General features: G+C 46.4%; 1 protein-coding gene across 4 annotated transcripts in view; it reads left to right on the top strand.

Moving 5' to 3' along the window:
• TMEM230 (transmembrane protein 230) overlaps positions 1-23,873 on the top strand; it is a 63,381-nt gene that overhangs the window by 8,088 nt on the left and 31,420 nt on the right. For 2 of the 4 annotated variants that reach the window (XM_019805505.2, XM_034640393.1), the window contains one exon: positions 807-1,907. The exons of 1 other annotated variant lie outside the window; for it this stretch is intronic. In XM_019805505.2, coding sequence (XP_019661064.2) covers positions 807-947 — 141 coding nt within the window. In that variant the 3' untranslated portion in view covers positions 948-1,907. Of the gene's footprint in view, positions 1-806; positions 1,908-18,163; positions 20,496-23,873 lie in introns of those variants that run through there. One more of the 4 variants, XM_034640392.1, reaches the window with a different exon arrangement.

The raw sequence follows: 23,873 nt of genomic DNA, 5'->3' as shown, positions 1-23,873 counted from the left end.
TGCTCATGTGAATATACACTAAAGAAAGAATTTGAAAGGCCAAGAAAAACAAAGTTTATTGTGGTATTCTGTACAGTTAAAAAAGTGATAGGCAACCAAACTATCCAACAGTCGGTGGGGGGGTGGTTAAGTTAAATTGTGGTGCATCCGTTACAGTGGAATGATACACACTGTTAGTTGACATATAACGTGTTAGTTTCAGGTGTACAACATGATTCAATATATGTATATATTGGGAAATGATGACAGAAGTCTGGTTAACGTCCATCACCACACATTTTTACAATTTTTTTTCTTGTGATGAGACCTTTTAAGATCTACTCTCAGCTAATACACAATACAGTATTATTAGCTATAGTCACCATGCTGTACATTGCATCTCCAGAACTTATTTTGTAACTGGACGTCTATACCTTCTGACTATCTTCACCCATTTTGCCTATCTCCCACCCTCAGTACTGAACTTTTCATAATATTTTGGCAATTGCCAGAGACTAAAACAAGGCACAGGGTATGGTGTGTTCACAACTAGAAACTGGAATGGAGATCAGAAGGAAATAAGTGAACTGTCTATGGTCGAAGATGGACAATTTATTTATGTTATAATTTTTAGTGCTTTGCAGTTTTTCTACATTTTATAATCAGGAGGAAAAGAGATGTAAACTGTTCCTTTGGTAGCATACTACCCAAAGGAAATGCTCTGCAGAGTATAAAATACTGATGTATGAGTTGAATCTGTGGCTTTGTTTTATTTTAAAATTGATAGTTTGTACGGTACTAATGTGTTTGCCTCCTTCTGCCACCAGGGGGCAGACCGGGCCGTTCCCGTCCTGATCGTTGGCATCCTGGTATTCCTGCCAGGATTTTACCACCTGCGCATCGCCTACTATGCATTCAAAGGCTACCGGGGTTACTCTTATGATGACATTCCAGATTTTGATGACTAGTACCCACTGTCAATCCTGAGGAGAAGAGTCACAGATGGGACTGAGACCAGCTTTAAGATACTGAGCAGAAACTGGCTTAAGGGCTGAGGAGTTCTGCAGTTTGCAGATGTTAAATGAAAGAATGGCCAGATTTTATGGGTCCATCCTCAAGATGTCAACTGAGCTTACAATTACAAATTAACTAATTAGGACATGCCCTATTTTTCATCTCCTGGCCCTGGCAAAAGCTGACAAGTTTTCCAACAGGAATATGTATCTTAGAAGAGCAGCAATGTTAATGGTATGGGAAAACAGGAGGTTATTCTGTAGTGGAGAGTGTTACTGCTGCCGCCCTTTTTAGAGTTCAGCATTTCTTTTAAATAGTCCTCATTGTCAGTTTGTTCTGGTAGCAAATGGAAGAATTTAATATGTCAAATTTCATATTACTAGTAATTTATTTTGAAAACATCTAAGTATCTTACCCCTACACTCATCTCTTACTTTGTATTCTAGTGGAAGATCCTGGCAAAATCAAATGTCAGTGTGGGTGCATCTGTAATAGTTTTTACTTGCATTCTTATTAAAAGTAGCCAGGACTTTTTTAAATCTCAGAGCAACTTTCCAAAAGGTAAACACTTTCTCTGTTCACCAGTCCTTGGTAAGCCTTCATTTGGTCCACTAGTAAATTGGCCAGCATATAATTTGGGTGATTCTGTTCTTTGTAGATCAAGATGTTCTGTATATCATACCTTTAAGGACTGGACTTTGGCTGTTTCCTAAGGAAAAAATGTAGATAAGTGGCTGTTATTTAGAGATTATAAACCTGCTGTTAGCACCTTGCATTATGATGTCATTCTGCTGAAGATTGCAAGACTCAGCCTGGATCCCTAGATGGACTGGACTGCCTTAGTTTGATTCTGTTGCCTAGCTTGCACAAAGTGACATATTGAAAAGAAATTAAAATGCCAAAATCTAAACCTAGGCTTAAAGTGAGTTAATTTCAAGTATATTTCAGAAAACATTTTAACGATTATATGATATCTTTGATCCTAGTACCCGGGGCCACCTTCATTTTTAGATAACTGGCCTTGTAGATCAGACTGCTTTTCAGTCGTCTTCTTACTGTGAGCCTAAGGATGTGGGCAACTAGAAGCCTGGAGGCGCCATCAGCTAAGATTTGGAGGGCTGTGTGTGAAACAAGTTTATTGGGGAAGGTGAATTCACTTGTGGATGTGTTAACTTGTCGACGTGTACTCTACATCCACATGGAGCAGTTGAGTAGGCACTTATTTATCGTGGATCTGGGGTTCAGGAGAGAGTCTAGGCCAGGGATAGAAATTAGGGAGTCATTGTTGGGACAGTACCTAAAAGCTGGATGATACTACTCACAGAGTGAGTGCATATGGGAAAAAAAACCTGGGACTCAGGAAATGAGGGACTGGGGGGGCGGGCGTGACCCGAAGCAACCTCCAAAGTTAGGTGCATTTGGTAATGGGAGAGGAGACTGAGGAGCCCAGTACTCTTAATTGGAGTTCCTGGGCCTTGACACTGGAAATGTAAAGAGATCTATAAAGCCATATCCTGGCAACTGTTCATAAAGCAAAGCTCAGACCAGAAGGTTTTGGCCAAACCAAATTATTTGGTCTTTTTTTTTTTTTTTTTTAAGATTTTATTTATTTATTTGACAGAGAGCCAGCGAGAGAGGGAACACAAACAGGAGTGAGAGAGGAAGAAGCAGGCTTCCAGCAGAGCAGGGAGCCCAATGCAGGGCTCGATCCCAGTACCCTGGGATCACGCCCTGAGCAGAAGGCAGATGCTAAACGACTCAGCCACCCAGGCGCCCCAGTCTTTTTTTTTTTTTTTTTAAGATTTTATTTATTTATTTAAGAGAATGAACAAAGACGGGGGGAGGGGCAGAGAGAAGAAGCAGACTCACCGCTGAGCGCAGAACCTGAGCAGGGCTCAATCCCAGGACCCTGAGATCATGACCTGAGCTGAAGTCAGATGCTTAACTGGCTGAGCCACCAAGGCGCCCCTATTTGGTCCTTTTTATGAGGTATTGATGCGTCTGGTAACAGGAGAACGCTGAAAATGGAACAGAAGACCATAAAATGAGAAGCATCTTGTAGTAGAAGGTACTGCAGTCTCTAAGGTTGTCTAATGAAGTTTCTCATACACCCATCCAGAAATGTTCTAAGCACACATATATCCTTTTTAAAACTCAGCCTTCCTTGGGGTGCCTGGGTGGCTCAGTCAGTTACACATCTGCCTTCCTCGGGTCACGATCCCAGAGTCCTGCCCTGCTTGTCAGGGAGCCTGCTTCTCCCTCCCTTGCTCCCCATGCTTGTGCACTCTCTGTCAAATAAATAAAATCTTTAAAAAAAAAAAAAAAAACTCAGGCTTCCATTTTATATTTCTATAATTTCCCCTTTTTTCCATTTACTCTGTTTGGTGTATCTTTCCATATCCATGGAGATCAACCACATTCTTTTTGAAAATCTACACTAGAATATAGTTTTCCAAGCTGTGCATGTAGTCCTAGGGGCCCAAGAGCAGAGACCATAAAAATCCTAATCCTTCCCTCTCTGATGTCCCCTGACAAATGGTCCTTACTGTTCTATGTGAACATTCAGGCTCATAATCTCATTCCTGGTGCAATTGTTATTCAAATATTGTTTGGGCTTTTTAAAGATTTTGTATATTTATTTTGAGACAGTGAGCAGGGGGAGGGGAGGAGGCAGAGGGAGAGAGAATCTCAAGCAGACTCCACACTGAGTGCAGAGCCCAACCTGGGGCTCAGTCTCGCAACCCTGAGATCACAACCTGAGCCGATGTCAAGAGTCAGGCGTTTAAGTGACTAAGCCACCCAGGTGCCCCTCAAGTATTGTTTATTAAGACAAAATCAGACTCCCTGTAACTTTGCACTGACAGTAAATGTGTATCTTGGTTCTTTACAGAAAACATTTTACACCTTCATAACAGCGGTGTTTCTTGAAACCTTTGCCAGATGTGCCACGCACTTTTATTACGTGCAGTTTCATTTTAATCCTTGGAAAGAACACCAAGTTGGGTAATATTCTTAGGTAATAGGTTGGACATTTGGGACTCAAGGCAAAGCCTGAATTCCCCTTACCAAGTATGAAAGCCCAAGTGCCTTTAAGGGACGGGCAAGTAAAGAAGGGGTGGGGGTGGGGAGAGCCATAGACCGTAGTGGGGACCCAAGCCAATTGTCAAGTGTATATTTCATGTAAAGGCAGCCTTCTCCCCACCCCCTGCCTCCCCCCATTGGCTAAACCATATGCTCTAGCTTTGAAGGATTTTCTTATTCACAACAACTGTTAGGCCACTCATTTGTCATTTCCAAGGCTAAAAATCTTCCCCCGTTGCATCAACCGTTCTACGTATGATGGAGACTCAGACCCATTGCCTCTGGATAAGCTTCACCAGGTCAGTGTGCCCACTGCATATTGACTGCTTCCTTCCTGCCGGGTTTTGTGAGGTGCTAAGGGCATAACGGGAGAAATTGGGCCTGGTCAGTGAGGAGCAGAGGTTGCACACTAGTGGACACAGATGTTGGCCTGCATTTTGTTTTTAGAATGGAAAGGTTCACATTTTGATTTGGGGCTTTTCTTGAAAAATAACTAGATTTTTCTTCCATACTGAGAGGCTACAACCAACTGCAGGAAGGTAGTAAGGCAGCTTCGTCTGCGAATTCTCCAGTTCACTACAGTCCTCACCGCTGCTTGGTTACCCGTGTGCCCAACCTGCTAATTGTTTTCATTAAGGGCAAGAGTGTGTCTTAGGGCCCCACAAAGTCTGGCACAGTGTTTGTGGGCACTTCAGTTTATTAAATGAAGAACTAAAGTTGAAAGTGCATTTCCACCCCAGGATGCTATGTCATGCTCTTCGAGGTGTGGACAGTGGGCTGGTACCATTTGATTCAGATGGTGCTAGATGACCCTCCTGTCAGCTGTCTGGCAGGCCGGCTCCTCTGCAGACATTTGGTACTACCTCATGAGTCCAGTCCCTGCCTGGCACCCTCTGCTCAGGCCACTGAGCCCCGTTCCCAGCCACCTGCAAGTTCCGTCCTTCTGGGTCCTGGGCTGTCCCTGCCAGCTGGCACAGAGGAGCCTTCTGTGACTGGCTCAATGAGGGAAGCTGATCGAGGGACAATCACAGCTTTGACTTTCTGCTGACCTTCAAAGGGTTATAAACCAAATTAACTCGCCTTAGTTGTCTTGTGTCATCTAAACTATCTTGAGGCTTCTCTCCCAGACATAATCCCACAGGCTCCTGGCCTCACGAGTTCAGTTATGGTTTAGTGCCAGGGTGGGAAGGGTAGAGTCCTGTTAGCTGTGAGCATTGGACAAATTACGTCTGGGGCTTTGTTTTCCTTACACGGTGGGGATAAGCCAGTTCCTTCCTGCGAGGGTAAATGTGAGGATGAAATAAAACAGTGTGGGAGGGCGCTTCTCCCAGAGCCCGACACACACAGTAAGCGCTCGGTTAATGGAAGCTGCTGTTTGAGAAAGTGAAGACGGTTGCTCCTTTGGCTTCAGGGAGTAGCTGCTCAGGTGAAGCTCAGGAGGGAAGAGAGCCTGTCTCTTATCCCTGGGGCCTACCTGAAGAATCTGCTGTTCGCGGTGGGGCTGCCCTGGAGTTCGGGGCCTGAGCTAGCATGGCGGTCAACCCCAGCCGAGGCAGGGCTCCCTTCCCTGATGGGATGGAGGGAATAAGGTCTCCAGCCCCTGGCCCTCCTCCAGCACGCAGCTGGGAGACTGTGTGCTCCAGTCCTGTGGAACAAGAGGTGAAGGGAGAGGACCAGGGCACCCCGTTGTAGCCATCACGTGGGCCACAGAGGCCCCTGACCCAGAAGGCCCCGAAGGGAGGGCCTTGGAGACCAGAGGGGTGCAGCGGTAGCACTAGCAGAGCACCCCGCTCGGAGCGTGTTCCTCTCTCAGCTTTCCTCCCATGGGCCCTGTTTTCACTTCTTTCTCCACTTTTCGTCCTCAGTCATGCCCCTTGCTACTCAAAGTGTGGCCTGTGGACCAGGAGTTTGTTAGGAACGCAGAATCTCGGGCCTGCCCCAGCCCTGCTAAATCCAAACCTGCACTTAAACAAGACCTCTAAGGTGTTCATTGTGTGTCGATGCCTGAGAAGCACTGGCTTGGGGCTCCCTGTGACTCCTAATCCATTTCTTCCCTTTGGGACTGGACCTCCTCTTGCAGCCCCAGTGGCTGAGGGTGGTGAGCACCCAGAATTTGGAGCTCCTCCTTCTTGGTCCACCATTACTCTTCAGTCAACATAGTAACTCCCAGTGTCTTGAGGAAGCTTCACAGGAATGGCACGGACACAACACAGGAAGTCTTTGTGAAGATGCTTTGTGTGAGTAGTGAGAAACCAAAACAGGTCCCACAGATGGGGAAGGTCCATGGCAGGAGTGGAAGCACATTTGAGTGCTCTGAGGGCCCGGGGAAGGGAGCTGTGTAATTTTGGACCCATCAAAAGGCAGGATATGTTTTCCTGCATATGTGGGAGGCAGGCCTCGCAGCTCAGTTTACCCTGAACACTGGAGGTGCTGGCTTTCCTCCCTGACTCTGTGGGTCTCCAGTGCCTCCATTCGTTCATTCCTCTCATTAACTGGAGAAGAGCCAACTAGGAAATGTTCCAGTCTTGAGTTTTCTCTAGGATGAATATCCACAGAGTTTGCTCGGAGACCACCACCCTCAGGACCAGCATGCCCTTACAACTGAAAAGGTGACAACAGCCAAATCACCAACACGGGAGGGTTTGTGGCCTGGCAGAGTGGAGATGACTGGCACCAGGCAAGAACTATCACCACGAGGAACTGGGGCTGAGTCAGATCTCTGAATATAGCTGTAGGCTCCTGTCCTTGTAGCCATGATCTGAACATTTTAAGACTTCAGAGCCAATTGACAGGGTACTTGCCGAGAGGTCTAAGTTTTCCCTTCTTAGGGATGTCAGAAAATGCCAGGTATTCTCTCCATTAAGTGGGAGTGAAAGCACAGTGGGACCAAAAAAGCGTGGAATGATGCTCGTCCAAGATCAAGGACTCCTGCTCATTCTGAATATTGACTCAAGATGGTCTTCCACTGTATTGCTCTCCCAGGGCTGTTTTGGCTGTTCACCAAAACTTGGAACTTGAGAGTACTTTGGGGGCAAAATATCTCTTTATTAAATCAACTCAACTTAAACATTAACTGAAAAGGTAGACCACAGAGCTTTGAAGGCTGCCCTATCTTGATACAATTAGGTCCTCTAGATGCCTTAACCATTATCAGTCACAGCTTTAATCTCACCTCAGTTTTATCTCCAGACTTTGTTTTAAGTCTGTCTGTTAATTCACCTTGGATTCTACCTTAAAGTTTATTCATGAAATGTTTTTTGGGCACCTACTATGGACATTTGCCAGACATCAAAAAGGAATCGTCCACTTCCTCCAGAAGTTTGCAACTTACTTAGGAGAGATCCATATCTGAACTAGCTAAACAAATGTAATAAGTAATAGTCATCCATGAATAATTTAGTCAATTGTTGCTCTGCAAGGTGGATTGGAGAGGAAAGGAGGCTCAGCAGGCTCTGAAAGGGTCTGGCACAGATTGGACTCGAGCTGGACCAAGGGCAGGAGGGAGGGAACTTGGATGAACTTGGGCTGCCCCCCACCACTGGTAATGGGTACTGTGTCCAGGCAGGGCATTGGGAGAGTTGGGGATTAAGGTTGCCTAGGTCACAGGGGACTAGGTTGTGACCAGCTAAAGAATGAGAAACTATGGTAGTTTTCTTTTTAAACTATTTTTCTCAAAACAATCAGTGCCCATAACCTAAAAAGTTAAACTAGGCTTATTATGAAAATCTGTTGTTCTTAGCAACCCCTTCTCCCTCATTCCCCAAGGGACAAACCACCCACCTTTGGTTTTTCCAGCTGAATCTCTTTGTATTGACTTTGAGCTCTCCACATGATACATTACCACTTAACAATTTTTCAGTGCAAGGCCTAATCAATTGACTTTATCTAGTAGAAAATGGAGATTTTGCTCCGTGCCCTCACTGTCTCCCATCCTACTCAACTTGCAAGCCTTCCATTTTCTCCATGTAATTGTGTGATTTTGAACGGATCAATATGAAACATGGTGACGTGACTAAGAATATATAAACCCCACTTGCAGCTTAGCCAGGACATACATTCTGACTTACTTCTCTCTTCTGGCACAACTTTTAGTTTTTCCTGGAGTTGGCAATCTTGTTTTGTTTGTTTATGTGATTTTCTAGGTAGCTGTTGCTATATCAGACTCTGCCATTTCCATATGTACCCCTGGGATTCTGTGCATGTTATCGGGAACTCCTCTGGAGCCCGCTGCCCTTTTTCTCCCTGCTTATTGTCCCCCAGAGGTGAGGATGTGACTGCAGAGCCCTCAGCCTTCCCATGTGACTTCTGTGGAGATGTCTGGTGCCACTCTGATTCCAGGTTCTTTGTTTTGCTACTATTTTTCTTCCTGGATGCCTGGAGGATTGTATTGAGTGTTCTGACATTTCATAGTGACATGTCTTATTGTTGGCCTCTTTTTCTCCAGCATAGGCACTCTGGAAACTCATGTCTTTTAGTGTTAGGGAATTTTCTGAAATTAATTTCTTTGATAATTGACTTCACTCTAAGGTCTGTTTTCTGTTTCTGGAATTGTTTCTTTAGGTGTTGGTCCTTTTCTCTCCGATTTTTCATATTTTTGTCTTCTTTCCATATTTTGTCTTTTTGTCTCCTTTATGGAAGATTTACTTAGCTCTGTCTTCTAATGCTTCTGTCATACTTTTTGGTTTTTTGCTATCATGGTTTTAATGTACGAGGCTCTCTTTAATGTTCTGGGTGTTCTTTTTATGGCAATAAAATTTTATTTTGTGGCCATAACATCTTTTCTTATCTCAATATATTATCAATGTAAATATTCACTTAATCAGTCTGGCTCCATTGGTAGAGCATGTGACTCTTGACCTTGGGTCATGAGTTCAAGCCCCACATTGGGTGTAGAGCTTACTCTAAAAAAAAAAAAGAAAAAAGAAACAGGGACATCTGGATGACTCAGTTGGGTAAGCGTCTGCCTTCAGCTCGGATCTCAGGGTCCCGGGATCAAGCCTCAGATTGGGCTCCCTGCTCAGTGGAGAGTGCTTCTCCCTCTCTCTCTTCCTCCGCTCCCTACTCATGCTCTGTTTCTGTCTCTCTCTCTCTCTCTCAAATAAATAAATAAATAAATAAATAATATCTTTAAAATAAATAATTAAAATATTTTTAAAAGACGGGGTGCCTGGGCGGCTCAATCAGTTAAATGTCTGCCTTCGGCTCAGGTCATGACCCCAGGGTCCTGGGATCGAGTCCTGCATCGGGCTCCTTGGTCAGTGGGGAGCCTGCTTCTCCCTCTCCTTCTCCACCTGCTTGTGCTCTCTCTCTGTTAAATAAATAAATAAAATCTTTAAAAACATCTTTTTAAAAGATATAAATATGCATTTATCAGCATAGCAGTCAGAATAGTCCTTTAAAAATACGTCGCATCATGTCATTCCTCTGAAAACACCACGGTGATTCTGCGTCTGACTCACAGGAAAAGCCCGAGTCCCTGCAGTGACTGATGTGGCCCCCGTGACCTCTCCTCCCCCTGTCATTAGCTCTTTCTACCTCCTGCCCGCTCTGCTCCAGCCACACCGGCCTCCTCGGTGTTCCTTGACTTCTCCAGGCCCACTCCCACCTTAGCACCTTGGCCTTGACTGTTCCTTCTGCCCAGAATCCCTCACTCCTTCAAGATTTTGCTCTGATCGCCTCTTCTCAGTAAGGCCTGCCGTGGCCTCCCCGAGTAATACCGCATCCTGCCCACGCCCCCATCCCATCCATGCCTAGAGCACCCACACTCCTGGCCTCCTTTCTCCCACTTAACTCTTCTTTTCCGTAGCAATTGTCACTCTCTAACTCACTCATTTTACTTATTTACTCTGTGTGTCCTTCATCATTCCATTCCACGCCCTCGTCCAACCCCACTTAGAAGGGCAGACCTCTCTGTTTTGTTCACTGTTGATCCCAGCACCTTAGAACCGTGCTCGGCACCTGGGGCGCCAGGTGTCTTCGCTGAGTGAAAGGATGAATGAAGGGACGAATCTCCTTGAGGATTTCCCTGGTTGGTTTATGAACTCTCCTTCTCCCTGCAGGCCGGTCTTTTCTCTAGGTTGCTTTTTCGATTTCTTTGCTTCGGTCTCTACCTTTCAGGAGACCCGTGGCTGTCAGCTCATGCTAAAGGGTAAGGACGCCAAACCCAGCGCAGCTCTGTGCCCGCGGAACGGCCTTGTTGACCGTGGGATGGAGCTCTGCGCGACAGTCTGCCCGGGCCATTCACTGGGGCATTCTCGCGGTCAGCTTTAGACCCTTCCCTGAGGCTGGTCTTTCCCAGACAGTGCTGGCTGCCAGCACCTGGGAACCAAGGTGGCAGCCAAGGCTGAGAGTCTCGACAGTCAGTATGTAGATTTCTACTTCGCACCCTGCTCTTGGCTGGCTGCTCCCACCTTGGCTGTAAAATGGTATCTCCCAGCTTCTCAGTCAAAAAGCCCAATTTCACAAACTCTCTCCGAAGATCAGACTTCCAGATTCCTGCCAGGGTACTGGAGTGATCTTTGCCCTGTGGCTTAGAGTTGGGGAGGAGAGAGAGGGTTTAACTCATTTTATTTTTTACTTTTTTATGCATGGATCCATACCTCAGGGGCTTTGCTGCTCCCCTGTTTCCTTCTTCCCCCCCAAACCCCTTCAGGGCCTGAATTCAGCCTTCTTCCCACAGCCCGCATTCAGACAAGCTGCTGTCATCAACAGTGTCACCTGCTTGCTGCTTGGACCTCCAGTCACCCGTGCCCTCTCAGTTATTAGACCCCTTTGCTCACACTTCTGCTGACCTCTTCAAGTCAGGTTTCACTTGCTGACTTGCTGACCAAAACTGCTCAAGAAATATATGTTGTGACACTCTCAAAACAGGAATAGCTTCCTTCCTTTTCAAATCTCTACCCTGGAAAAAAACTCATTTTTCTTTTCTTTTCTTTTTTTTAAAATATTTTATTTATTTATTTGAGAGAGAGACAGAGATAGCAACAGAGACCACAAGTGGGGAAGAGAGGGAGAAGCAGACTCCCCGCTGAGCAGGGAGCCCGATGTGGGACTCGATCCCAAGACGCTGGGATCATGACCTGAGCTGAAGGCAGATGCTTAACTGACTGAGCCACCCAGGCACCCTCATTTTTCTCTTTTAAGGGAAATCGAACTCGAATGAATTCTGTTTGAAGGTTGTTTTTTGTTTTTTTTGTTTTTTTGCTTTTGTGTTTTAAGATCGTCCTGTTGCTCTTTGAGATCCTTAGAAAGCCTCGTAGAACGAGACCTGGCAAAGACTAGGTCCTGAGGTTCAAAACACGGTGAGTAATGGACGGTCTGCAATGAGGGTGGAAGGCAGTGGGTCAAAGGCGCGCCTGTCTGTGGTCCAGGAAAGAGACAGCTGCATGTCGAAATCTGTCTGCACACAGCCAAGACTGGGAGAGTGCCTCTGGTCATCTGGGGTCAACCTGGGGTTTCCCGGCTACCTGGTCATTTCCCAGGCTTTGAAAAACAATAATTTATTTAAATACGGAACTATATTAAGTAAAACAAAAATTAAATGCCCTCCATGAAGAGTTTGCTATTGTATTCTTTCAGAAAAAAAGGTGCATTTATAAAACCATATACAGATCCTTTCTCAGCTCTTTTCACTGTGAAATATAATACATATACAGAAAAGCACACGAAACATACATGTACGGCTTAGATCATTAATGAAAACTCAGGGACGCACCTGTCAAGTCAGGGAGCCCTACACGGGCGTCCTGGGCAGATGGGGCAGCTCGGCCGCAAGGTGAGTGGCGACAAAGCAGATGCCGCCTGACAGCTGCCTGACACGGTTCTGGCCAGTACACTGTGACAGGAGGGGCCTGAGAGAGGAGGCAGGCAGGTGAGATCCTGGAGACCCCCTGTGCCAGGGGAGAGAGGCAAACCTCCTGTCCCCCGCCCCAGCTAGGGGTCCGGCTCTTCTCTTCAGTCTCAGCTCATCCTCTAAATCTGCTGAAGAACCCACAGAAAGTCTGACTTTCCTTCTCTGAGGCTACAAGATTAGAACAGAAAATCCCAGCCTTTGATCAAAGCCCATAAAACTCCTGACACTGGATAAAAACAGACTTTTTTGGGTAAAGATGAAAAGAGGCACATGAAAAGATTCGGGAACACAAAAGAACATGGAGCAGAAAAATGAGAAGAGCGTTGCTTCCAGTAACAGGGGAAATGTGTGCCAAGAGGAGATTCATGTCTGTGGCGAGATTGGAGAGGATGTTGGAAGGGCCACCTGGAGTCCCTGAATACTGCTTTCAGATGAACTCAGGACTCAGGGGTACACACTCAGAGAAGAGAATGTTAGGTACGACTTTTTTTAAAAATTTATTTTTTAAGTACTCTCTTGAATACTAAAGAACTCAGAACCCCGAGGTCAAGAGTCACATGCTCTACCGACTGAGCCAGCCAGGCACCCCAAGAATGTTAGGTACAACTTGATTTAAACATGAAAATGAAATGTTCTATAAGTTACTAAAATTGGGGGCAGCTAGGTGGCTTAGTTGGTTAAGCATCTGCCTTTGGCTCAGTTCATGGCCCCAGGGTCCTGGGATCGAGCCCCCGGTTGGGCTCCCTGCTCAGAGAAGCCTGCTTCTCCCTCTCCTGCTGCCTCCTGCCCCTCCCCCTGCTCATGCATGCTCTCTCTTTCTCTATCAAATGAATAAATTTTTTGAAAAATCTTAAAAAACAAGTCACTAAAATCGACTCAATAAGAAATGGAAAACCCAAATAGACCCACTAACTCAAGAGGATAGGAAAGAGGTCCTCAAAGGTCTTATTCAGCCAGATTTTGGACACAGATGGACAATAGTGTGGAAATTTTCTAGCTAACCTTCAAGAAAGGCTGTCCATAATTTTTTACATTCTAGAATCTAGAGCATGAGAAAATGTTATAAACCTAGTATAACCCCCTTAGCACAACTTGTCCAAATGAATGTTTTTAAAAAGTACACACACAACTCACTTATACATGTTGATTTGAAAATTGTAAATAAGTTATAAGCTCAAATTCAACTATGAGTTAAACAGGCAAAGTCAAATTTTTTTTTAAAGATTTTATTTATTTATTTATTTATTTGAGAGAGAGAGAGAGAGCATACACGACCAGGGGGAGGGGAAGAGGGGGAAGCAGCCACCCCACTGAGCAGGGAGCCCCACATGGGACTCGGTCCCAAGACCCCGAGACTATGACCTGAGCCAAAGGCAGACACTTAACTGACTTGAGCCACCTGGCACCCCCAAAATCAAAGGTCTATTAAGCAAATCTGTTGTGTACTATGTTACCTTAACAGGTTAGAAGAGAAAAATCATAGGACCCTCTTGATAGATGCTCAGAAGGCATTAGACAAAATTCAACATCTATTCTTGACTTAATAACAAAACTCTGTAGCTATCTTCAAGTAGATAAATCTTAACATCATAAAAAACATTGGAGAGGAGGCGCCTGGCTGGCTCAGTGGGCGGAGGGGCAGCTCTTGATCTCGGGGTTGTGAGTTCAAGCCCCACATTAGGTGTAGAGATTACTTAAAAATAAGATCTTTAAAAACATGAGGAATCAATAGCAAATGCCATACAGTAAAATACCAGATGCACTCCCATTAACATCAGGAGCAAGGGAAAGGTATCCACGAACACCTGTCATTCTGGTTAGACAAAGCAAAAGTGGGCTTGAATCTCTGTTCATTGACTGACGTTTGCAAGAGGTAAGGTGTTCAATTTTTTCTGCTTTTTATTTTTTTTTAATTTTTTTTTTTAAAGATTTTATTTATTTATTCAACAGAGATAGAGACAGCCAGCGAGAGAGGGAACACAAGCAGGGGGAGTGGGAGAGGAAGAAGCAGGCTCATAGCAGAAGAGCCTGATGTGGGGCTCGATCCCATAACGCCGGGATCACGCCCTGAGCGTGAAGGCAGACGCTTAACCGCTGTGCCACCCAGGCGCCCCTTTTCTGCTTTTTAAATAATTCCACTGAATTTCCATGGCGAGTCACCATGCCACCAAGCAACTGAAATGTGCTCTCGGTCAGGACGGGAGCGTCCCCTCACTGCCCGGTTTGCCATCTCAGCTGCAGGACGGGGCTGTCCAGGGGTGGCAAGGCCTCCGGGGAGGGGAGGCAGCTGGCCCTTGTGTTTCTACACTAGTATTTGCCGAGACGTACTTTGACCTGGACGTTAGGTGTGGTCCATACATAGCTTCAGTGTCCCTTGTTCTCAGCTGCACATTTTCTCTCTGTGGCTCAGCTCCTTCTGTGCCCCCTTTGGGCCCATGAGGACATCAGGTGGCCCTGGTGTCTACCTAGTGGGAGTGTCCAAGGTCCTTCACTGCCTTCGGGCTCCTTGTGGACACATAGCAAATTATTCCGCTGCTCCCCGCCGCATGCCGGGGTGCATGGGAACTGTGTGGGCCATCTCCAGTCCAGCCGTCCAGCTCTGCCCAGAGCCCTTTCACTTCTCAAAGAAATGATAGAATCTTGCTGCTTCCCAGGCTCTGCTTAGAAAAGGGCATGGGCCCCTTCCGACTGCAGTTTCCCAGTGTGTCAAGGATATCTGTTGTTCTCCCTCTGGCAGCCTTCCTCTCCCAGCCCCCGCCCTACATTTCTGGCCGTGCTTCTGGGGGTGCTGACCAGGATGCAGTGACACGGTGACATTCCACACCCACTTGCTTCCTTCGAATTCTCCTCTTTTCTCTCAATCCCGAGTCTTCTGGTTAATCCAAAGAAGCACTCAGCTAAAGCACATCAACCAAGAAATGAATCTAAAGGTCAAACGGTCTGTGGTGAAGCAGCTTTCGTTTCACTTCCGGTTGCCATGGAGCAATATTTTTGTTCCATACACCGTTCAGGGAAGCCAATGGGCTGCTCTTGCGTTTGGATACTGTGGCACCATCAAATTGCTGTAAGTTTCTAAATGATTCCTCTGCATATCTGTACTTACTTCGTCATGGGCCAGTGTCAAAGGGCTCAAGGGCCAGCAGAGGTCAGAGGTCACATTGAGGAACCTGGTATAAAGGCTGTCACCACCTCCTCTGTTCTTCTAAATCTGGTAATGACTTTCAAAACTAAAAATTCCAAGAACTTGGGGCACCTGGGTGGCTCAGTCAGTGATGCACCCTACTCTTGGATTAGGCTCAAGTCATGATCTTAGGGTTGTGGGATGGAGCCCCATGTCAGTCTCTGCGCTCAGCGTGGGGTCTCCTTGTCCCTCCCCCTCTGCTACTCCCCCACTCTCACGCATGCATGTGCTCTCTCTCAAATAAACAAAGTCTTAAAAAAATTCCAAGAACTTGACTTCCCTTTTCCTGTGCATTCTGCTGTGTCACCCCTTCCCTAAGCCAGTGGGCACAGAGCACCCTGGCTGCTGCCAGGCTGGAGAGAAGTAGTCATGAGGTCACAGAAAATAGTGGAAACGAAAATTGCATCAGTCACACAGCAAGTTTCACTCAGTGCTGAGGAAATGAGAAGTATAAGATTGGGTTGTTGTTGTTTTTGTAATGAGGAAAGGGAAAGATTAATCACAATTGGTAAATAAACAGATTACAGCCTACAAAACATTTGTAGTAAGAAAGTTCAGTAGGATAAAATGGTCACAAAGGAGATCCAGACCAAGAACGCCCCTCCTGGGCTGGAAAGATAATTGGAAAACGATACGGCAAGGGCGTCATTCACAATGACTAGGAAACAAACTACTTGGAGGTCAAATTAGTAGGAAGTTACTGAGTATACTTGGAAAACATCATAAGACCTCACTGAGATACCTAGAAAATTTTATTATTACTAACTCTATATTGTGAAGAGATGTAAATTTGTCTCCAGTGCAATCCCTTTCTGATCAAAATCACACAGGGGGGTAAGAGGACTTGACAGAGTGATTCTCAAATCAGTCTAGAAATTAAAGGATGACAATAGCCAGAAAAAAAATGTCAAAGGAGAACCCTGAAGAAGTACTTATCTTCTTTGATATTCAATAGCATTACAAAGCTATGGAAATTAAAAGTTAAGGAAGGGAAATCAGTGGAGCAGAAAGATGACCCAAAAAGAGGCCTGAAGATCAATAGAAATTTAGTATATGATAAATGGACAATGAAAATTAAGACAGAAAGGATAGATTATTTAATAAATGGTGTTAGAGCAACTGATTAACAAATCTGTCCAATTCTCCTGGTCCCCTGTTTGGATTAGATTTCCTCTCCCTTCAGCCTCAGTGTCATCATGTGATTGGCACTGGCCAATGAAATGTGAGTTCGAGTGATGGATGTTGCTTCTTTTGGGGGGGAGGGGCAAGAGGGAGTTGGAGAGAATCTTACGCAGGCTCCATGCCCATCGCCAGCCCGATAGGACACAGGGCTCCATCTCACAAGATGGGTGTCACTTCTGTGAAGAGGCTTTAAGAGCTCTTACACAATTTCCCATGTTTTCACTTATCCTCTGCCTCAGTCTGGGAGTGAGGATGACTCACACAAGAGCCCCCAGCCGACCCATAATGAACACACACTTGAGAGCAAAATAAGCCTTTGCTGTTTTAAGCCACTGGATCTGGGGGTTTGTGTTACACAGCTACCCTGACTGGTACAACTGCTGTCTCATACTTCACAACCAATTCACACCAACATCTTAGGAATGCAAAACAATTCACACCACTGTATTAGAAATGCAAATCATTTGTGATTTCTGGGAGTATCTGAGCTTTCTAAGGGAGTGTTGGAGAAAAGGCATTGCCTGTCGGAAGGAATAAAGGCTATATGCAGGACCAGCTACATAATCTCTGGCCCTCAGTGTGGCCGGCTCAGTCAGTAGAGCATGTGACTCTTGACCTCAGGGCTGTGAGTTCGAGCCCCACGTTGAGCGTGGAGATTACTTAAAAATAAAATCTTAAAAAAAAAGAAAGAAAGAAAGAAAGAAAATACAGTTCCCTTATTTAAAAACTATTAAAAATGGTCAAGATGGGGACAGCAGAGCATTAAAGCATGCACGGGGTCCTCCTGACCGTGGGTCCCTTTGTGACGACACACGTACAGACCACACGCCCATGAAGCTTGTCTCCACCATATGTAACCAATGTGTCTCCACCCTCCCTTTCCTCCCGCTGCCCTTTCCTCCCTACTCTGCCTCACGTTACCGCCACCTGTCCAGTGATGGAGTTGGGTGGTTGAGCCATTGCTGGAAGTCCTGATAACGATTATGAAATGTACACTTACAGGATATCACGAGGCTGGGCCCCTGGAGGGAAATGATTTTTCTTAAAAATCAATTTTACTAGGGGGCACCTGGTGGCTCAGTTGGTTGTGCAACTGACTCTTGGTTTCAGCTCAGGTCATGATCTCATGGGTTGTGGGAGGGAGCCCCTGTTGGGCTCCCTGCTCAGTGGGGCGTCTGCTTGAAGATTGTCTCCCTCTGCCCCCCCCACTCGTGCACGTGCACACGTGCTCTCTCTCTAAAATAAATAAATAAATCTTTAAAAATAAGAAAATAAAATAAAAGCCTATTTTACTGGGATATAGCTTACACGCCATAAGATGCGCTCATTTGAATTGTGCAGCTTGCAATGCTTGGATCAATGCATAAGCTCACATTCTACCTGATTTTTTTTATTGTGGTAAAAAATATACATAACATTTAATTTACCGTCTTAATTATTTTTAAGTGTCCGGTTTGGTAGTGTGAAATATATTCACATTTTGTGACACATCACTGGGATCTTTTCATCTTACAAAACTGAAACTCTAGACCCATTAAACACCAATTCCCCCTTCCCCCAGGGGAAAAGTTTCCTTATACTTCACCCTTAATAATGGAGCATTCAGAATATATAAGGAATGTCTTAAAATAATCTCTCTTAAAATAGGACCACTTCCAGAAAAAGTCAATGAATCATTAAGGTGCAAAATAAGGACTCTTAGGGGGTGCAAATAAAAGGAAAACAATCCGACTAAGTTAGCTAAATAGTAAAAGGGAATTTGGAGACTCCCGTAACAGAACATTCTTCTACCCAGGGCTCAAATGATGTGACCTGCCATAGCTTCTCTTTCTTCACCTCTCAGCTCTGTTCCTGGGGGTTGTGTTCCTTCCCAGACAGGCGAGAGCACCACCAGCCCACCCTGTCTTTCTGGGCCTTCCAAGAGGAGCCTCTTCCTTCCTGGCAGCTCAAGCAGATGCCTCCTCGGATCCCCACTGGACCAGCCTGGGTTTCCTGCCCACAAGGGAACTAATCTCTGTAACCAGAGGAATGGAGTCTGTTAACTGTCAAACCAGTTGGGGTCCATGTGGGAGCTCAGGTAGGGGTCGATACCCCAAAGCTGCATGCCTGAGAATGGGAGAGTGACAATTTAACCAAGGAAAACTGGGTGCAGTTGATAAAGGGGGGATGGATGCTGGGGCAACATTGTGATGTCATCACTGATACGTATTTTGTATAATTAGATCCGTCAGTCAGTTAGTGCTCCGTGAGTTCCAGTAACAAAGTGAGCGTCTTGATGAGATTTTGGGTTGGGTTGAGTCAAGGATTCAGGTGCAAATGATTTATGAAGGAAGTGCCCCCAGGAGAAACCTGTAAGGGGATGGGGCAGGGGGAGCAAGACAGGGAAGGGGAGGAGGCCCAGCAAGGATGCCATTGGGGAGATATTTCAGCCTCAGCCTGACCCCTCCCAAACTGAGTATAAAATTACACCCCCGGGGTGGCCGGTGGCTCAGTTGGTTATGGTTACGCATCTGCCTTCGGTTCAGGTCATGATCTCAGGGTCCTGGGATCGAGCCCCCCATCGGGCTCCCTGCTCAGCGGGGAGTCTGCTTCTCCCTCTCCCAATCTTTAAAAAAAAAAAGTGTACCCCCAGGAAAAGGAACTGGGCTGTCATCCTCCTGTCACCCCAGTCTTTAGCTACTTGGCCTTGGCCAACGGGGATCTTGAAACTCTCAGATACTTCCCATCCTCCAAGCAGTCAAGGAGGCTCCTTTGCCCAAGGGTGGCCTTATGCAGCGTGCGCGCAGCAGCCCCTCACAGCAGAGCTGGCTCGATTCGGAGGCACAGAGCCAATCAAAGGTGGGCCTTCCCCGGAGTCCAGTGCAGAGCAGCTGTGACCAGGATCTGCTGTGAAAGCAGATGCCAGATGGGCAGGCCCTGGGGGCTGAGAGCAGGGCGGGGGCAAGCGCTGTATCTCGAGGGGAGGTGCTGCAGGAAGAGCCACGTGGAGGAGTGCCGGTAAGGCCAAGGAACAGCCCACCGGGCCGGGAAGAACGGAGCTGTAGAAAGGAGTGGGGTTGTGTACAAACAGCGGCGTGGAGGGGGCCAATCCAAGAGTGGGGGACACAAAGAGCCCCTTGTCCAGTGTCGCCCACTGTGGGGCATCAGGTCCCACCACCCCAAGCCTCAGACTGGCCTTGACTCCCCCGGCTCTGAGCGGGCGGCCTGCCTGCCCCGGGTTTGCGAGCTACTCTTCACCCAGGCCCCAGGCCCCTCTGCCTGAATTTGGCTCCATCTCTGTCCCTCAGTAGCGCCTTGCTGATACCCTGGAGCCTATGGCCTGAGCCACTGAAGTCGAGGCCCAGGGAAGGAAAGACGGAGGCCGTCCAGGCGGGCTCCATCTGGGCTCAGCCTCTGCGTGGCAGTCACTACCGGCGCCGGGGCTAGATCCCCTGGCAGCCGTCTCTCTGCTTATGTGTGCCCAGCCCATGGGGCTTCCCGCTCTTCCCCGTGCCTGTGACTTTCGTGGGAAGGCGGCCCTGGACTTCTGGAGTGTTCTGCACCCCCCAGGGCAGCCCCTAATCACTGAATGAGAGCAGGGAGAGGCCAGTCCAGCTCTTCTGCCAGGAGCCAAGACAACCTCAGGATAGAATCAACACTCTTGCGCTTCCCAAGGGACCAGAGGAGGCTCGAACTTCACCTGAAACACCACCCAGCCTCAGCTTCCTCCCTCTCCCCGCCTCCTACTCCCCCCCTCCTACTCCCCCCCTTCCTGTTAACCCTGCAAACCCTTCCCCAGTAATCTCTCACACGAAGCCTCATTTCAGTCTGTTTCTGGGGAATCCGACCTGAGTTGCTGCTCCGGTTGGCCCAGGTTACTCAGGCTGTCAGTCCCCACAGGAGGCTGGAACTCGATCTTCAGGAAGCTCCAAGCTCAAGTTCTTACAGCCTCATTACCAGCAAAGGAAAAAGTTCTTCCCTGTCAGCTGCAAAGAGAAAAATCCCAGAGAGAGTTCTGCTTGGCCAACATGGATCACATGTCCATCCCTGCAACCATAACCATGGACAGGAGAGTGGGGTCCTGCTAATTCCCCAAGGACCACACAATTTAGAAAGTGAGGAAGTGGGGGCACCAAGTGGGGGCACCTGAGTGGCTCAGTTGGCTGAGCAGCTGACTCTTGATTTCAGCTCAGGTCATGATCCCGGGGTCCTGGAGGTCCTGGGATCAAGCCCCACGTCATCAAGCTCCTTGCTTAGGGGGCAGTCTGCTTGTCCCTCTCCCTCTGCGTCTCCCCCAGCTCATGCTTTCTCTGTCTCTCTCTCTTAAATAAATAAATAAAATATATTTTTTTAAAAGTTTATTTATTTATTGAAGTTATCTCTATGCCCCATGTGGGGCTGGAGCTCATGACCCCCAAGATCAAGAGTCACATGCTCCACCCACGGAGCCAGCCAGACGCCCCTGTCATGAGTTATTTTTAAATTGTAATTCTCAAAAATAAAAATTTTAATAATAAATTCTAATTCTTTTAGTAACTTCTTACATCAGTAATGTTTTGTAATAATATAAACAAGAATCACTTAGTCTTGGTTTAAAGTTTCATTAGTTTCGTTGCTCATCACTATTTCTTTTATACAACCTTTTCTTTTTTTTATTTATAATTGTGGGAAGGTACCTATAACATAAAATTTGCTGTCTTAAGCATTTTTCAATATGCAGGTCAGTGGTATTAAGGACATTCACGTTGTTGGGCTCCATGCGCACCATCCATCCCCAGAACTCTTCTCATCTTGTTCAGCTGAAACCACACCCACTGAGTAGAGCTCCCCATGACCCTCTCCCTCCAGCCCCGGCCCCCACCTCTCTGCCTTCTGGCTCTGTTCATTGGGCTGCTCCCAGTACCTCAGATGAGACGAATCAGACAGTATGGGTCTTTCTATGGTTGGCTTATTTCACTTAGCACAATGTCCTCAAGGTTTATCCTGTTGTAGCAGTTGTGAGAACTTCCTTCCTTTTAAGGCTGAGTAAGATACAATGCATATATATGTATGTATACACACACCCCCCCACACATTTTATTCATTCATATACGACTCTTTCTTTTTTTTTTTTTTTTTTTTTTTTTAAAGATTTTATTTATTCGACAGAGATAGAGACAGCCAGCGAGAGAGGGAACACAAGCAGGGGGAGTGGGAGAGGAAGAAGCAGGCTCATAGCAGAGGAGCCTGATGTGGGGCTCGATCCCATAACGTCGGGATCACGCCCTGAGCCGAAGGCAGATGCTTAACCGCTGTGCCACCTAGGCGCCCCCATATACGACTCTTTCTTAAGCTCTTTTTTTTTTTAATATTTATTTATTTGAGAGAGAGAGAGCATATGTGCAGGTGCAGTGGGGGGAGGGGCAGAAGGAGAGGGGAGAGACTCCTGAGAAGACTCCCTGCCGAGCGCAAAGCCCAACACAGGGCTGGATCCCAGGACCCTGAGATCACCTGAGCCAAAACCAAGAGTTGGGTGCTTAACTGACTCTGCCACCTCGGCGCCCCAAGCTCTTTTATTAAAAAAGAAATTTATCTGCTGAACTAACAGCAGACAAATACATTACTTAAAAGTATAATTAATATTTAAATGATATATAATAATTAGAATTTATATTAATATTTAAATTATAATTATAATATATATTACTTTAGATTTTAATGTTACTTAACATTATTTTACTAATTTCTCTGTATACTAAAAATAACATTTCAAGTTATGTTTTCAAGTGGGGCATTTGGCCCATTGTGAACTGCCTATTTTATGCCTACCGTAGGCAGAATTGTAAAGATGGGATTCTCTCCACTCCACATTCTCACCCCCTAGTTAGTCAAACACTATCCTAGGGACCACTGGCAAGGGATTTTGCAATTGTAATGAAAGTTCCCAGTCCATAGATGTTAACACACGGAGGTTCTCTGGGTTGGTCTGATCTAATCATAACAAGCCTTTTACAAAGCAGCAGAAGGCGGCAGAAGAGAAAGAGATTCATAGCACGAGAATGACTTGATAAGCCATTCCCGGTTTGAAGATTTCGAGAAGGGATGTGGGCAGTGTTAGGGAGCTGAGAGAGAGGCCCCCAGTCAACGGCCAGTGGGGAGCGGGACCCGCCGTCCTGCAATAGGATGGAATTGAATTTTGCCGATGCCTAGAAGAGCTTGGAAGTGGGTTCTGCCCCAGTAGAGCCTCCAGAGAGGAACGTGTCCCTCCCCACACTCTGACTTCAACCTTCTGAGACCCTGAGCGGAAGACCCAGCCAAGCCTGCCTAGATGGCTGATCTACAGAAGCGTCAGATAATAAATAGGTGTCTTTTGTTTTGTTTTGTTTTAAGTAAACGCTACCCCCAATGTGGGGCTCGAACTCACAACTCCAAGATCCAGAGTTTCGTGTTCTACCCGCTGAGCCAGCCAGGTGCCCCTAAACAGGTGTAGTTGTAAGCTGTGAAGCTTATGATAATCGTTAGGCACCAACAAAGAACGAATAGAATGCTTCTTCTAAACTGTCTTAGTCCCCACATATGGTTATCGGTAATGTTTGGTGCTCCCTCGTTCAAATCTTCCCTCAAAGGATGAAAAGTTGTTTACAGTAAAATGGGTCCATGTAATTACGGACCTATTCATGTGATTTATTTAAAGGATGTGCTACAGGCTCTGGAAGCAAAATGCGCATAGAAAGAGCCCTTGGGATCAGGAACACCCACCGAGAACCCTGCTGTCCCCCACCTCCAAACGGCAGGGCTGCAAACCCGATAGCCATCCGAGCCCTCCGCTTCGAAAGAAAGAAACAGTTTGTTTCCCAGAGTCCACAGTCCCCCATGGTTCATTCCCCCTTCTGTTTACCCCCCCTTCATTCTTCCCTGCCTTCTCCTACCGATCTCCCTGCTATTTCTTATGTTCCATAAATGAGTGAAACCATAAACTGAGGGCTTCAGAGGGGAGGGGATGGGGGATGGGCGAGCCCAGTGATGGGTGTAAGGAGGGCACGTATTGCATGGAGCACTGGGTGTTATACGCAAACAATGAAGCATGGAAAACAACATCAAAAACTAAGGATGTACTGTATGGTGGCTAACATGACATAATAAAAAATTATTATTAAAAAAAATGAAAGAGGGGCACCTGAGTGGCACAGCAGTTAAGCGTCTGCCTTCGGCTCAGGGCGTGATCCCGGCGTTATGGGATCGAGCCCCCACATCAGGCTCCTCTGCTATGAGCCTGCTTCTTCCTCTCCCACTCCCCCTGCTTGTGTTCCCTCTCTCGCTGGCTGTCTCTATCTCTGTCGAATAAATAAATAAAATCTTTTTTAAAAAATGAAAGAAAGAAACATAGCGAGGCACATTATTAGCTCTTTGGACCACAGACGTAGCTTTAAATTTTTTCCCAGGTAACCAGTTCCCCCTCCTCCCTGATGCTAGAAGCCCTCTGTTGCCTCAACACTGTGTCCGCCAGTCTGAAGCCTTCCTACAAGCTGTTCTATACTTTTTCTATACCTTCAGTCTTAAAAACCAAACAAAAGGAAACAACCCTTCTTTTTGGACAAACGATGCAAGTTCATTTTGGAAAAGCAG

The sequence above is a fragment of the Ailuropoda melanoleuca genome, chromosome 13, assembly GCF_002007445.2.
Source record: "Ailuropoda melanoleuca isolate Jingjing chromosome 13, ASM200744v2, whole genome shotgun sequence".
NCBI classification, from domain to species: Eukaryota; Metazoa; Chordata; class Mammalia; order Carnivora; family Ursidae; genus Ailuropoda; species Ailuropoda melanoleuca.
Note: the sequence above shows the minus strand (reverse complement) of the source record. Positions and strands in the feature narration are given on the sequence as shown.